The sequence below is a fragment of the Antedon mediterranea genome, chromosome 11 (assembly GCF_964355755.1).
Source record: "Antedon mediterranea chromosome 11, ecAntMedi1.1, whole genome shotgun sequence".
NCBI classification, from domain to species: Eukaryota; Metazoa; Echinodermata; class Crinoidea; order Comatulida; family Antedonidae; genus Antedon; species Antedon mediterranea.
Window position 1 is genome coordinate 17,935,151 of NC_092680.1, and position 16,342 is coordinate 17,951,492.

General features: G+C 33.4%; 1 protein-coding gene and 1 long non-coding RNA gene across 2 annotated transcripts in view; both read left to right on the plus strand.

Annotated features, from left to right (window-relative positions):
* Positions 1-6,920: 6,920 nt before the first annotated feature.
* The window catches only part of LOC140062654 (kinase suppressor of Ras 2-like), a 31,134-nt gene continuing 21,712 nt past the window's right edge, over positions 6,921-16,342 (plus strand). The window contains exon 1 of the mRNA XM_072108960.1: positions 6,921-7,331. Coding sequence (XP_071965061.1) covers positions 7,177-7,331 — 155 coding nt within the window. The 5' untranslated portion in view covers positions 6,921-7,176. The remainder of the gene's footprint in view (positions 7,332-16,342) is intronic.
* Positions 12,424-15,213, plus strand: LOC140062627 (uncharacterized). The gene is made up of 3 exons (XR_011847510.1): positions 12,424-12,524; positions 13,062-13,199; positions 14,746-15,213. It is a non-coding gene; the product is annotated as an uncharacterized lncRNA (long non-coding RNA).

Here is a 16,342-nt window from a genome sequence, read left to right on the forward strand (position 1 = left end):
TTTTGTGTTTTATTTTACATCTAGGTGGACGCAGAGAATCAGAATCAGATCAACATTTATTTCTTCCATATTAAATACAAAATATCCTTGTGAGAGTTGTGTCAAATGAAAATCTAATAACTAGATGTAGATCCTGAATATATAAACATAAACATTTATTTCTATTAATTGTGCATAGAAAAACAAAATAAATCAAGAAAAAATGCCATTTATAGTGGATTTTACAAGAAGAAACTTAAAAACCATGGACAAAACACAAAAATAAAAAATATATAATTCATATAAAATGATAAAGGGTACTAAATAAAATGAGAAGAACTTGTTAATCTTAAGCTCAGTCTACACTATCAAACTAGTTTGACAAAACAAATATGATGTACCCAAATATGGTAATAATAATATAACGTCATTACGTTATATATGTCAATGTTACTTGAAGTGTATGTACAATATTTCTCGAATTGTGACCATGATTTGAAACAAATATATTCATCATTGGAGATGGTTGTTTTTTGAAAACAATATTTAAAAACCATGGAACCCAGATAGGGATTTGCGGCAATCTGGGACTAAAGCTAGGTTCACACTAGGACTCAACGCAAGGACGTAAGCGCAACGCAAACGAGTTGTGATTGGTTAAGCATGATTCCCACTAGAACGCACGCAACGCAGGGACGTATTGACGCAAAGTGATGTAAAGCGTGGTTCCCACTAGAACGCCACGCAGCGACCTATCGACGCAAAGTGCTGCAAACATCGTAGGTTTGATTTCACGCAGGCGGGGGCATTTTCTTACGTTGCGTAGATTGCGTTACGTTGCGTCGCTAGTGGGAACCACGCAAAAGCTTGGTTCCCACTAGCGACGCAACACAAGGACGTAACGCAACGCAAGTGAATTGACCAATCACAAGCGATGGCTTATTCGCTTGTGATTGCTAACTTCGCTTGTCATTGGTTAAAACGTTTGCGTTGCGTTTACGTCCTTGCGTTACATTCTCGTGGGAACCAAGCTTTAATAGGGAACTTGAGATGCATAGACATACTGTAATCGTTGGTTGTCACTGGACTTCAAGAATCCAGTGAGGGAGCACGTGACGTAACTTCTTAGACATTGGTTCCCACTAGGACGTAACGCAACGACAGCAATTTAAAGCTTGGTTCCCACTAGCGACGCAACGTAACCTACGCAACGTAAAAAAATGCCCTTCTAATAATTGTGTTTTCCCCCGCCTGCGTGAAATCTAACCTGCGATGTTTGCAGCACTATTGCGTCGTCGGTTCCCACTTGTGATTACGCAATACAGCACTTTGCGTCGATACGTCGCTGCGTTACGTTGCGTTGCGTACTAGTGGGAACCACGCTTAATATCTAAATTCACATAATCTATTCATTGCTTAACATGGCCTGGTTTTCTAAACCTAGTTAGTAATCCCGGTCTAACATTATAATAAGCTCTTTTTCACTTGAGTCAATATATCTCATTTCCTCGTTTGATGGATGAAATCTGTACATAATTCGCCTGACACGTCGGCGCTACCGACTTTAATTTTCTCAGCACTTAAAAATATGACATTATTTTTCCAGTGTAATTTATAAATTCTGTAATATTCATTCATTGATTCAATCTCTGGTCCATAGAAAGTAAAATTACATATAAATAAATTAATTAAAAATAAACAAAACTGCTAATGATTACTACTCACCTCAGGATGGCATTCCACCCGGAATTCTGTATTTTGTCATTTTCTTAAATAATTACATTACCTGAAATGGATAATATTATTGGTCCAATAATAATAATAATAATACTACTAATAATAATAATAATAATATATACGAGACTAACACAGTCAAGTTTGTTAATTAAAATCAATAATTGATGTACATTTGTGATCAGTCTAGGTTCTAGACTTAATATTAGATAAATATTTTGGCACGTTTCGGCGTTTGGCGTTTCATAATTTTAAGACTTGATTTTCCAGACTTGAAGCTATTATAGCTCCACGGTTTTACACTGCACTACTGTCAGCCTCTGTCCAGTGGAAACCCTAAAAGGACACTTTACTAAGTCCCAAATGTGTCCACTCTAATGTTTTTACACCATTGTGGTGTTTTGGAGTTAATATCTCGATACCTGATTCCAGCACCTGTCAATTTGCATAAATGGTTCGCTAAATGTTCGATATATCATTCTCGTAATTCACGAATTTCTTTTTTAGACCTCAAATATCTAGTAGAAATTATGCATTTTTTTCAATCAACAAAATCATACTTTTGCGTGTCACGGAAACGCATTGTTGTTTTGAATTAAGTTAATAAATCTACATTTTAAAAATAACATAAACCACTCTCACGACATGATCTCAGCATCTATGCGTTTTAACTGGCCTTGGGTTGTCATGGAACAACCCTGGAGTTGCCATAGAAGTGTCAATGCTGTAATGTTCGCATTATATAATTTTAATAGGATTTGTTTTGCATAAACGTTAGAAGTTAATTTTCATTATAGACACCGTGATTATGTTCAGACTTTTCATATCTGCTTGTTTCCCACTCCGAATTTTTGCTTGTGATTGGTCAACACGCTTGCGTTGCGCTTACGTCCTTGTGTTGCGTCTAGTGGGAACCAAGCTTTAACGACACCTCCTGCATCTGGAGGGGTTGAGGGGGAAGGATGGGACCACATTGAAATATGCAGCCAGATCCAAAATGCTACGTACATGTTGAACAAAGCCCCTTTCCATACGAAATACATGTAGAAAACCTTCTGGGCCTAACATTAGTGTCCGTTTAATAGGGGTGTCCCCCGAATATGGGTTTGGTCGCAGTGTTAACATTATGTTAGGTCTATTTTTCCATTTTATTTTTATTTTTATATGTTTCTGGTAGAAAGTGTCCCCTAATATTAAGAGTGTCACGTTCTGTAACCTGCATATTTAATTCAGTTATTTTATTTCTTCAAGCACTCCTGGCTCGAAAATTGTCTTGCTTGTCACGTATATAAAACAATAAAAATATGATAAAATGGCTAAAATACAAACAGAACGACACCAAGGGGTAAAATACAAAAGCAACACATACAACAATTACATAAAATGTTAAAACTTGCACCTTGGCAGGTAAAAAATATCATCAAATGTAGAAAATAATGTCATATAAAAATTGGATAAAAGTATGTTACCATCTGTCATTGTTTAGGCTAAACATTTTAGTTTTAATTTTATTAATAATTTTGTATCTTCTTAATGTTATTTGTATCTGCCAATTCCAGCATCGTGTATCATGTAAGTCACAGTATAAAATAGCTCGGCGTGATAATCAATTTCTATCTATGTTGCTACTCTATCTCGGTCAAGGTGCTAAGCGAATATGATCTAGTTCACACTAACCATGGACTAAAGAATAATTACTCCATGCACTAACACACAAATGAGGTAGTAAAAATCAATCCTTCTTTACCGTGTCTTGAAGTTAATTGATCATTCGTGGTCCCTCTCATTGACAAAAAGTGTACCTGGCTTATATTTTACGTAATTATATTATCATTATTTCTTATTTACAGTTATTATAATGGTTTAGCCCTTTTATACAGTTAATGCGTAAGATTTAATTATTTAAAAAATGTGCACAAAATCAAACAACCTCAAATTGATTCTTTATCACATTCACACAATTATTGTGTAACCTAGGATAAATATCATAATATAGTGCAATGACCTACTCCACCATATGATATGTAACTACAATGCGGTAGGCATCTGTACTTTGTTTACCGGTATGTATCGTAAGATGAGTTATCCTTGAGAATATGGATAAAACGGGTTTTTTGCAAGTCAATAAGGCAATCTAACAACAGAACACTGAGCTCGCCTTGCCAAGGTAGCAACTCGTTACAGTCCTTTGAGCTTATGTCTGGCTGCGACAAATACCAACAGTACTATGTAAATATTCTTCGAGGAGGTGCGTGATGTCTGTTAAGAGGCATGGGACTGATCGTGTCGCAGCCACACAGATAACCTCGTTGATCTCCAGAGCTCAGTATCCTGTCAGATTGCTTTGATCTTACAATCTCTCTCTTTTCCGAGAAAATCTTTGGTGAAAATACGCGAACCAGTCAAGCACTGAAAGCCTCAATGCGCTAGACAGAAAAAAAATTTAGAAAATTAAAAATTCAAAAGGTGGGTTTTAAGGAGAGATTTAAAGAAGGTGGAAGTTGCCCGGATGTTAATAGGCAACGCATTCCAGAGTGAAACGGATGAAGAAGAAAAAGAACAATTTTCAAAAAACTTAATTTTAAATGTGTTTCTATTTAATTTAATTTTTTTTTCGTGTTATTTTTTAAAATGTCGTATCATGTAGCCTATTTCATTGTCTTATTACGTTAGCAATTCAAACTGCAAATTATTCGTATATCTCAACCAGGGACGTTGCTTATAACATGTCCCAGGGTTGCAATAAGCAGCGTCGTGTATATATATGTATATATCTTTTTTCTCACATACCTACAGTAAATGTATTCAATGTCAGTTTACAATACTGATGCTATTTAAAAAATGTAAATAAATTGGCAAATAATACTTTATATCATACACAAAAGCTAAAACAAATCCTAAAAAATGTCCGGGGAAATACAAAATGGTTCAGTCGTCTATTAGGAACAGAGTAATAAAACACAATACTAAAGTATACAGTACTATATTGCCTTGGTGGTCACAATAGTCGAAATTATACTTTTTTTTACCCTCATTTTACCGTACTATTGTATAATGATACATTCCATTGCCAGGCCTATACTAGGTTTATGCATAAGCACTAACACTGTTTGGCCTACTTAAAAACGATACATAATCAGCCTGCAAGTGGGATACACGCTTGTAATCACATTCAGTTAGTCTACCTGGATAATAATTGCTTTAATTCACCTATTGACCTACCGTACACCTTGTGCCTGAACTCATTAAATATTAAAGAAAAATAGTAATTAATTACATTATTCATTGCTGATAATATTGTGATTAATAGGTTAACCAGCTCGTGAAAGATTAAATATTGCACTTTTTTTCTAATAGATAGGCCTAAGTGTATATACAAATTACATATGTTAATTAGATGCAATCTGGAAAGGGAAGTGATGAGGCGTGGAGTGCGGTGAGGTGAGAGGAAAGGGGATGGGGAGAGAGTGATGAGGCGTGGAGTGCGGTGAGGTGAGAGGGAAGGGGGTGGGGAGAGAGTGATGAGGCGTGGAGTGCGGTGAGGTGAGAGGGAAGGGGGTGGGGAGAGAGTGATGACTGATGAGGCGTGGAGTGCGGTGAGGTGAGAGGAAAAGGGGTGGGGAGAGAGTGATGAGGCGTGGAGTGCGGTGAGGTGAGAGGGAAAGGGGTGGGGAGAGAGTGATGAGGCGTGGAGTGCGGTGAGGTGAGAGGGAAGGGGGTGGGGAGAGAGTGATGAGGCGTGGAGTGCGGTGAGGTGAGAGGGAAGGGGGTGGGGAGAGAGTGATGAGGCGTGGAGTGCGGTGAGGTGAGAGGAAAGGGGGTGGGGAGAGAGAAGACGTAGTCAGTATGAGATTGCTATGTTGAAATACGTGCCTTTTTTATCTAAGCTAAATACCGTACCACAGGGATCGTAACGAGCTAGTTTATTTAGATCTCTATCTACACTATCAAACTTTATGTGACAACAAAATGTGTCCCCATAATATGGACATGATGATGTCATATCACTACCATATTTGGGCATATCGCCACCATATTTAGGCACATCACACTAGTTTGAAATTTTACAAATATGATTTCCTCAGTCTGAACCAAGGTTAGACTTCATTGCGAATCGAAATTTGCAATTATTTACCATAAACTTTTATACAAGATAGAATTGAAAGTAGAGAAATATTAATAACGATATTGTAAGTGATGTCATAATTGGGAATGCTCATTACTATTATATATTCAAAACACAATTAATAACTCTGCAAATCTTTAGTGTACCCTTAATATCAAATACGTTGATGAAATAGAATGCTACATAAAACATAAACAATTGTATCAGTAAATCACATGTTATAATGTTACTCATTATAATGGCATTAGACGATGACGCGTTAAAATATTCTCACTTGCGTCACACGCACCAGGCGATGACGCGATGCAGCAGTGTGTGCACCATTCACCATAATATTATATTTCTCATTATTAAACAAGTTTTTAATAAGCAATGTACTGAGTTAATGACCAACTGGCCAACCAATCACCCCAGCAACCAAATGACCAGTGGTTTGACTGGCTCGAGTTATTGGTCAGTCTGCTTGTTAATCCATAGTCCATAAACCACAACCGATAATGATATTGATGATGATGATTAAATAAAAACACAATATGGTGTTATAACAAACGATGTCAATATTATACAATAATGATAACAACGGGACTTAATTTTAACCGTTGACGAAATGTAACAAATAACTATTTTATGATATGTTATTAAGTCGTTTTGTGCAAAGGTTTATATTCCATAAACGTTATTAATACGCATCATGTAAAAGTAGTGCACCACAATCAGCTATGACGTTCACAGCAGACGATATAAATCCATATGGAACTGATCACATGAACAAAAAAAGGAACATTTTATACAATAATGTGACAGTTATATACACACATAACCGCATAATAATGCTAATTGCGTCTCCGTTGCGCCGCGTTTAACTACTGATGCGTACAGAATAATAACAAGTTGGACTGTAGTGATAGCCTTCAGAATTTTATATTATTCTTCGTATCGATGGAACTGCGATATGAATCGTCGCGATCAATCCACACTGTGTGCGCCTGTGCTGTTTATAGAAACGTTGTTATCGGTAAATGCTGCTGTGGCATTTCTATATAAACGACGGGATATCGACCAGTTACTACTATTATAATACGTACGTTCAATAAAGGTCATTCGTAATATTAGCAACCAACGTTGAAACATTATTTTTCACTGTTGTGTTCATATTTGTTGGCATTGGCTATTCGAATTTATAACAAGAAAATACTATGCGTATACGATTGGATTTGACTTTGACGGAAAATTAATACCACGGTTGAATCATCAGACTTATAGCCAGGCTAGCTGTACTGAAAATAGGAATTTTTAGGCCTGCTTTCTTCTTGGGATTTTTTTTTAAACCAGTGACGATGTGTAACGTATGGAATGGTGTATCACCTTTATTAAAAACACAAATATTTAATCGCAGACTGGATAGAAACTTAGAAGGAAAACATCCTTCAGTTACAATGGAAGTTAATTCTGACAGACAAGTTCCAAGTATTCGTGATGATACCAGACACAGGTATGTTATATTATAATTATCCAATAATGCGCTTATATAAACACGCTCTACTTTATGCTTAAGCTCACGGGTATTGTATTATATTATTATCAATATTGTATTAGTATAATTCATAATACTATGTACTGTATTAAAAACAAGAATTATTACGTCGACGCATCTGTTCAAAACGAATGATGTGGCGATAAAATACAATTGCGCAACTCATTGAGAAGTGTGATTGGGTGGTGAAATTACGTGCGCTGTGTATATACGTTCTGTGTTGAATTGCGTCGTACTTTATTAGTGGTTTCCACTTCTTGGACGCAACGCAAAGACGTAAGCGCAACGCAATCGAGCGACAGTTCAGATAATCCATTGCTTGTGATTGGTCAAATTACTTACGTTGCGCTTACGTCCTTACTTGAGTCCTAGCTTAGTTTGATTTAAATTTATTAGGAAAAATCATCATAAAAAATACATACAACGTGATAACATAAATTACTGACATTACAAATAATACATTTATAAAAGGTTTTCCAGGATAGCCCAAAAGGCTTATTAGCTTATTTCTATTGGGATCCTTTTATAATCTAAAATAAAAAATATAAACGTTAAAAAGTATTGCATTAAACACTTACATTATTTTAACAAAAACAATAATATAGGCCTATATAAAACAGACTATTATTTGATTATCTTACACTGCGACTACGAGAAACATCGTTTACGAGCGCGTACAAAAGTCGTACCGTCTGATCAATATTTGAACGCGCGCGTGTCGTTGCGTGTCACTGACGTTGAGAATATCATTATTAAGTGTATCATAACTATGGATTATTCTATTTACTGCCTACAATTCATGTCAATCTATATCTGAAAACTGCTCATTTCAAGTCTTACAGATACATAAACGAGAAGCATAATTGTTTTTTTCATCCATCATATCTCATGGCGTAGGTACCTAGCGAGAGGTTAATTGTCTAGCAAAGCTCAACTTGATTATCTTATTGGATGGCTTGAAGATCACATTTTCTCTTTACCTTCTTGCTAGTTCTAGATTCTTCTACTACCTAGATGACCCACATCCTCTCCAGCCAGATGACCTTAACCTTCGCGTAATGTGGTAGTTTGTCAGTCAGTCCCCCACTATTGTATAGTTTCATTCTCTTATATTATCTTATCTTGTTTATTGTATATTTTTATAATTACATTATAAATGTTGTTTTTTCGTTCGGGTCATTATACGTAGGCCTATGCTTTTATGTACCGGTAGTCAATTTCAGCTTTTTCACAGATTTTGTTTCATCAATCTTCAACGACGTCATGACGAGCGGGCGTACTGTACCGTTTTATACGCGCGCCAATATTCAAGATTTAATAACAAGGACTAAAGGCTATTGTACTTCTATAGCAGTTTAGAATCTCCTTAATATTACACAAGTTAATACATTTGGATTCAAAACAAAATAGAGAAATGTAATGCTGTTGAAAATATATTAAGCGTTTGTATGGTCTATTCGTCTATTTATTTATTTATTTATTTATTCTTTTTACGGTATCTTAATTAATGTAACTAGTTTTTAGTGGGCCTCCTATCACAAGTCCTTGGGGTTTCTTGGCGGTCCCTTTCATCGGTTATAAATATGTTTTTATCCTCGCTTGTTTTTGTTTGTTTATGAGATGAATAAAGAGATTTATGTTATGTTACAAACGTTTAAGTAGGCTAGATAAATTGTTTTGCAAGAAGGGCATATTTATCTGATGTTATTAGTATTTATTTATTTATTTATTTATTTATTTATATATAGTATTTGGCTTTATTGTATATTTAATTCAAATTCAAAATTTCTCGGTCAAACGCAAACAATGCAGAAATGTATTGCTTTCTTCACCTTGACAAAAACGGATTTCCATCCCCCACCCCTATATTAAAAAAAACACCAATAATAATCTTATTTTATATTGTCTGAAGGTTTGCATGGCGAAATCAAATGTTGATATAAAATGTTGCGGTACACCACGTATATTAATGAATGCAGAAAGTCCAGGAAACTGTGAATATAAACGAAATAGGTGTAAAAGCTAAAACAATAGTAGGAGGGATTGAAACTAGCTTTACCCAAACGGATTTTCAACCCCCGCCCCCATAAAAAAAAACATAATTATCATAATTTTATTTTTTTTCCCGTGATATTTTTCTCTTCTATACATCCAAACATTCATAAATCAAAATTTGCCAAAGGGGGGAAATCAACAGCAGAATACTAACAAGCAAATATCAAAGATATGATATAACTCGTTTAGTTACTTGTTTGCGCAGATGAACAGGTATAGCTAATCTATCGATGAATGTACTTTCTCATGGTATCTGTTACATTCACCCAACCTACATATTGATTGGCCTTGGTTCAATGTATGTAACACTATTAGTATCATACATTATGGATTCATTCGAGGGATGGTAATTTACAACATATGTCGTAAGCAAACATTGTTACATTAAAGTAAATTGTTTTTATAATTAGCATTATTCATTTAGCTAGCATTGTCGTCATCCTTACAATTCAGTATTATTTATTGGCACTCGCTATAGAATCAGCGGCACACACCTTTCGGTGAGACTTGCTCCAAGTCTGTAGTTATTTCGATGTTTACAAGCTCAAGTAGTATACGTCTGAAACGCCATATGTGTCAAAATATTATCTTTTTACTAATACTAAGTTATGGAACCCAGACTTCTTTTGGTGGTGCGTCCATACCAATATAAACAACAAAGTATACAAAGTTTTACAGGAAAATGTTCGTTTTCGTTATATTGTAATCACACCAGTAATCACCCAGTGGGCACAGAACATAATTTCAACGTTGAATCAACGTTGAAATATAGTTGATTTGTTGAAATCATGTTGTCAGCGTATTTCAAACGTTGAATCAACGTTGAAATAACATTTTTTCCCTAACTCTTTTTTTTACGTTTAGTAATAAACATTGAATCAACGTTGAAATAACATTTTCTTTTTAACTAGTAATTTATGTTAATTAATAAATGTTGATTTAACGTTGAAATAACATTGTTTTTCAAACAAATGTTTTACGTTAATTTATAAATGTTGATTCAACGTTGAAATAACATTGTATTTTTAACTAGAAATTTACGTTAATTTATCAATGTTGATCCAACGTTAAAATAACATTGTCCTTCTAACTAGTAATTTACGTTAATTTATCAATGTTGATTTAACGTTGAAATAACATTGTCTTTCTAACTAGTAATTTACGTTAATTTGTCAATGTTGATCCAACGTTGAAATAACATTGTCTTTCTAACTAGAAATTTACGTTAATTTATCAATGTTGATCCAACGTTGAAATAACATTGTATTTCTAACTAGAAATTTTCGTTTTATTATCAATGTTGATCCAACGTTGAAATAACATTGTATTTTTAACTAGTAATTTACGTTAATTTATCAATGTTGATCCAACGTTGAAATAACATTGTATTTTTAACTAGTAATTTACGTTAATTTATCAATGTTGATCCAACGTTGAAATAACAATGTATTTTTAACTAGAAATTTACGTTAATTTATTAATGTTGATCCAACGTTGAAATAACATTGTATTTTTAACTAGAAATTTACGTTAATTTATTAATGTTAATCCAACGTTGAAAAACATTGTCTTTTTAACTAGTAATTTAAGTTAATTTATCATTGTTGATCCAACGTTGAAATAACATTGTCTTTCTAACTAGTAATTTACGTTAATTTATCAATGTTGATCCAACGTTAAAATCACATAGTATTTTTAACTAGAAATTTACGTTAATTTATCAATGTTGATCCAACGTTGAAATAACATTGTATTTTTAACTAGTAATTTACGTTAATTTATCAATGTTGATCCAACGTTAAAATCACATAGTATTTTTAACTAGAAATTTACGTTAATTTATCAATGTTGATCCAACGTTGAAATAACATTGTATTTTTAACTAGTAATTTACGTTAATTTATCAATGTTGATCCAACGTTGAAATAACATTGTATTTCTAACTAGTAATTTACGTTAATTTATCAATGTTGATACAACGTTGAAATAACATTGTCTTTATATCTAGAAATTTACGTTAATTTATCAATGTTGATCCAACGTTGAAATAACATTGTATTTTTAACAAGAAATTTACATTAATTTATCAATGTTGATCCAACGTTGCAATAACATTGTATTTTTAACTAGAAATTTACGTTAATTTATCAATGTTGATCCAACGTTGAAATAACATTGTATTTCTAACTAGAAATTTACGTTAATTTATCAATGTTGATCCAACGTTGAAATAACATTGTATTTCTAACTAGAAATTTACGTTAATTTATCAATGTTGATCCAACGTTGAAATAACATTGTATTTTTAACTAGTAATTTACGTTAATTTATCAATGTTGATCCAACGTTGAAATAACATTGTATTTTTAACAAGAAATTTACGTTAATTTATCAATGTTGCTCCAACGTTGAAATAACAATGTCTTTCTAATTAGTAATTGACGTTAATTTATCAATGTTGATCCAACGTTGAAATAACATTGTATTTCTAACTAATAATTGTTTTCAAACAATTATTATTTTTGTTTTTCAATGTTATTCCAACGTTATTTTAACGTTGAAATCCAGTTGCCATTTTCAAATGACATGTTTTCAACGTTGAAAAACTCTTGAAATTATGTTGTTTTTTCAAACAATTATTATTTTTGTTTTTCAATGTTAATTAAACGTTAAATTAAAGATAAATTCTATTTAATACTTTAATACTAATACATTTTTTAATACTAAAGTGCGTTGCCATTGATGTTTCAACGTTAAATTAACATTAGATTTCAGTTGGCGGTTTATTTTATCATCCTTTATTGTAAAACAAATGATTATTGGTTATTTAGGAATTTTAGATTGGCAAATATTATTGTCTCTGTATAATACAAAAATGTTCTAGAAGTTGTGTTGAAAATTGAATGATCCTTTCATGCAAGATCAAATTTCATAAGATACGAGCTTGTCATTGGTTTAGTTTCGTTTTGATAAAATTTTGAAACTGGTGTCATGTCAGTAATTTCAGTTACTTCGACGTAGGCTAGGCCTACAGCAGTAGTGGTGTGTAGAAAAAAAAGGCTCATCATTGAAATTGTCAAATAAGTATGTTTTGAGGTAGGAAAACAATCTTTTTTATTTGTAATCTACTAATTTATAAGCTTTGAGCTTGACTATTTTACTCTAGTCTTATCAATAGCTAGCCTCTAGTCTAGTAGGCCACACATGCATAGCTAGGCTATAGCCTGGTAGGCTAGGCCTAGAGGCTAGGCAGGCTGCCAAACTGATCATGCATGGAGGTATAACCCCTCCATGAACTGATGAACTGAATTCACTCACTAGGCCTAGTGGAAGCATTTAGTATTATGCATGTCAAGGGCAAACATTTGCCTTGCCAAGGATAACTACAGTACTGTACTTACTTATATGGTTATAACATGGTATGTATTAGGCCTTTTAGTTCAATACTTTCTTTATTTATCCAAAAGTATACATAAATATAACATTATAATATATAATTAGTTGGCCTAGCTAGCTTTCTGCTAGGCTGTCTACAGTAGCTGCTAATGCTATTAATATTAGTGTTAATATACAAACACATGCTGCTAGCCTAGAACGGCTATTTGTTAAACTTACTCGCTTTCTTTATTTCAGATTGTAGGCCTAGCTAAGGCCCTGGCCTATGCCTAGCTAGAGTACAAAATAATGAAGTACATGTAGGCCTATAATCTTTTCTATGAATCAAACGAGAAAAATCTAATGGATGATCAATAATATTTTTATATACAAAAGGTTGGTATTTATAGTTCTTAACTTTAATATTGAATTGAATAAATATTACGCCGTGGTTAGGATTCCGGCACCGCAACTCAACTTCCCATCGTTAGGGAATCCGACACGCTATTGCGCATTTCCAGAGCGAAGTAATTATAGCTTGCACTAGTGCCACAGACCGCGCACCACATTACCCGAGAGTCGGAGTGTTAACTAGGGATGTACTGTGTAGCCAAAGATATCTTTGCTGTGGCCTAGTTAGTCGTCGCGCGGGGGAGAGAGCGATGGATGAAACTTGGCCTAGGCCATACATGAATTAATAATTACGCCACGCGTTAAAATAATTATTATGATATTGATAAGAATCAGCTTGCGTATTTCAAGAAATGTACGAAAATGAATAGCGTAGCGTTGCGACACCGACTTCTCCCGAACAGTTCTGTTTTTTTTTTTCACATCCGCACGGCGGCTGCTGTCAACAAATCAACTTGTATACGATTGCATGATGTTATGTACAGTATAAATGCGTTATATGAAATCTTTTATTTTGTACTTGAAAAATCATAAAAAATAAAACTAGTCATGCAATTATAATTCATAAATATATAAAGTTTATATATGAATGAAGCAAATTTAATTACGAAATAAATAGGCCCAATGGTCACATCTAGCTGGTAGGCCTACTAGTATTAGTAGGCATGTAGGCCGGCTAGTTTGCCGTGGCGCAGCTATTAAAATGATCCATCGCTGTAAAGCTTGGTTCCCACTAGAACGTAACGCAAGGACGTAAACGCAACACAAGCGTTTTAACCAATGACAAGCGAAGTTATAGACAGTTAGCAATCACAAGCGAATAAGCCATCGCTTGTGATTGGTCAATTTACTTGCGTTACGTCCTTGTGTTGCGTCGCTAGTGGGAACCACGCTTTGGTCTGTTGTAGACAAAAATAGAGTCGCCGATTACCTTGCTCTGGGCATGCGCAATAGCTTGTCGGATTCCCAACGCTGGGCAGTTGAGTTTCGGTGCCGGAATCCTAACCACGGCGTAAATATTAATACAGTGTTGCAATATTATTTACATAAATTGAATTGATTGCATATTTTACGTGTAAGTGTGAAATGATGTTCTGAATTGAATTTTTGTTTATGTACAGTATGATTTTTGAACAATGTGTTAAAGATATAATTGAACTGAACAATTTTTTTTTAAATGTTTTGTTGAATATGCCGTCACTATAGAGTTGTTCACTTTGACCAAAAATTAGATTTTTAAAAATGCATTTGTACCTTAAAAGGGGGACAATTTAAACAAACAATTGGTTTTTGGTTAAATGTACTGTTTATTTTGTATTTTTGTTAAGTGAAATCTTTATTGTTTTTGTTTATTTTCTACGGCAAGTGAATATCTAAATTGTTAAAATTGCAAAATGGCAAGGTATTCAAAGTATGATTGTATTAATCTTCATTGTTCATGTTTTTTGGGGACAATAAATCTTTCAACAATTAATTTTTTACTGTATTATTTTTGTTTAAAACTACAGTAACTTGATTGAATTTGTTTCAGGTTTGGAAAAATAATATTGCCACACTTTTGGAAAGCATAGGACAATGTCAACACAGGAATCGAGGCAACTGTTTATTGACTAATCGGAACAATGCAATTACAGTACAGTATTGTGTTATTGCCATCATTTGGACTTCTGCAACATTAGCACAAGGCACCTGTGACGTGTGTTGTATTTATTGTGTTTTACTGTAATCTGCCAATATTTATAGTTATTCAATCATGTTAGTTGGCAAACATATTACAAACTGGTTATTTGTATATTTTTTATACTTAACATTGGTACCTGAGAACTGTCAGTGAGGATGTACATTATTTGATTGTTGCTTGGATTTTGCCTGATGATTTGATAACACCTGATTAAATGTTATTTTATGTTTTTATAGAAATTAAAGATTAGTAAGATATACAGTATTTATAAAATGTCTCTATTGATGGATTCTGCGACGTAACAGTAACTTTACTACTAACTACTTTAAAAACGTTGATTCAAATTGGATATAGTAATTTAACAAATCAAATTTCAACGTTAAATCTATGTTTAAATTTACGTTGATGCAAATTTTCATTTCAACTTAATTATTACGTTGTTTCAACGTTAATAATTTCAACATTGAAAATTTCAACGTAGACATTTTTACGTTGTTTCAACGTTGATAATCTATGTTGAATCAACGTTGACATTTTTGTTGAGGCAAACTTTCATTTTCAACCATTTTTTCAACGTTATTTCAACGTTACTTATTTTAACGTTGTTTCAACGTTGATAATTTCTATGTTGATTCAACGTTGACATTTACGTTGAGGCAAACTTTCATTTTCAACCATTTTTTCAACGTTATTTCAACGTTGCCTATTTTAACGTTGTTTCAACGTCGATAATTTCTATGTTGATTCAACGTTGACATTTACGTTGAGGCAAACTTTCATTTTCAACCATTTTTTCAACGTTATTTCAACGTTACCTGTTTTAACGTTGTTTCAACGTTGATAATTTCTATGTTGATTCAACGTTGACATTTAAGTTGAGGCAAACTTTCATTTTCAACCATTTTTTCAACGTTATTTCAACGTTTCTTATTTTAACGTTGTTTCAACGTTGATAATTTCTATGTTGATTCAACGTTGACATTTACGTTGAGGCAAACTTTCATTTTCAACCATTTTTTCAACGTTATTTCAACGTTACTTATTTTAACGTTGTTTCAACGTTGATAATTTCTATGTTGATTCAACGTTGACATTTACGTTGAGGCAAACTTTCATTTTCAACCACTTTTTCAACGTTATTTCAACGTTTGCAGATAACGTTGAATTAACGTTAATTCAACCAATTTTTGCCCACTGGGCATCATTATCGTGACAGACAGAGAGATAGACACAATTATCTCCACTATCACTATTATGATTTTGATATCGTTATATTATCATTGACGTCATCAGCAGCAATGTCATTTAATGTCAATCCTCATTCTCGTCTGTGTCTTATTTGCCTCATCATTGTCAACAACATTAACAACAACAACTACTATCTAACTCTAATCTAAACATAATCCTTGTGCATCAAAATATTCTATGAGTCATATGCCCGAATGTT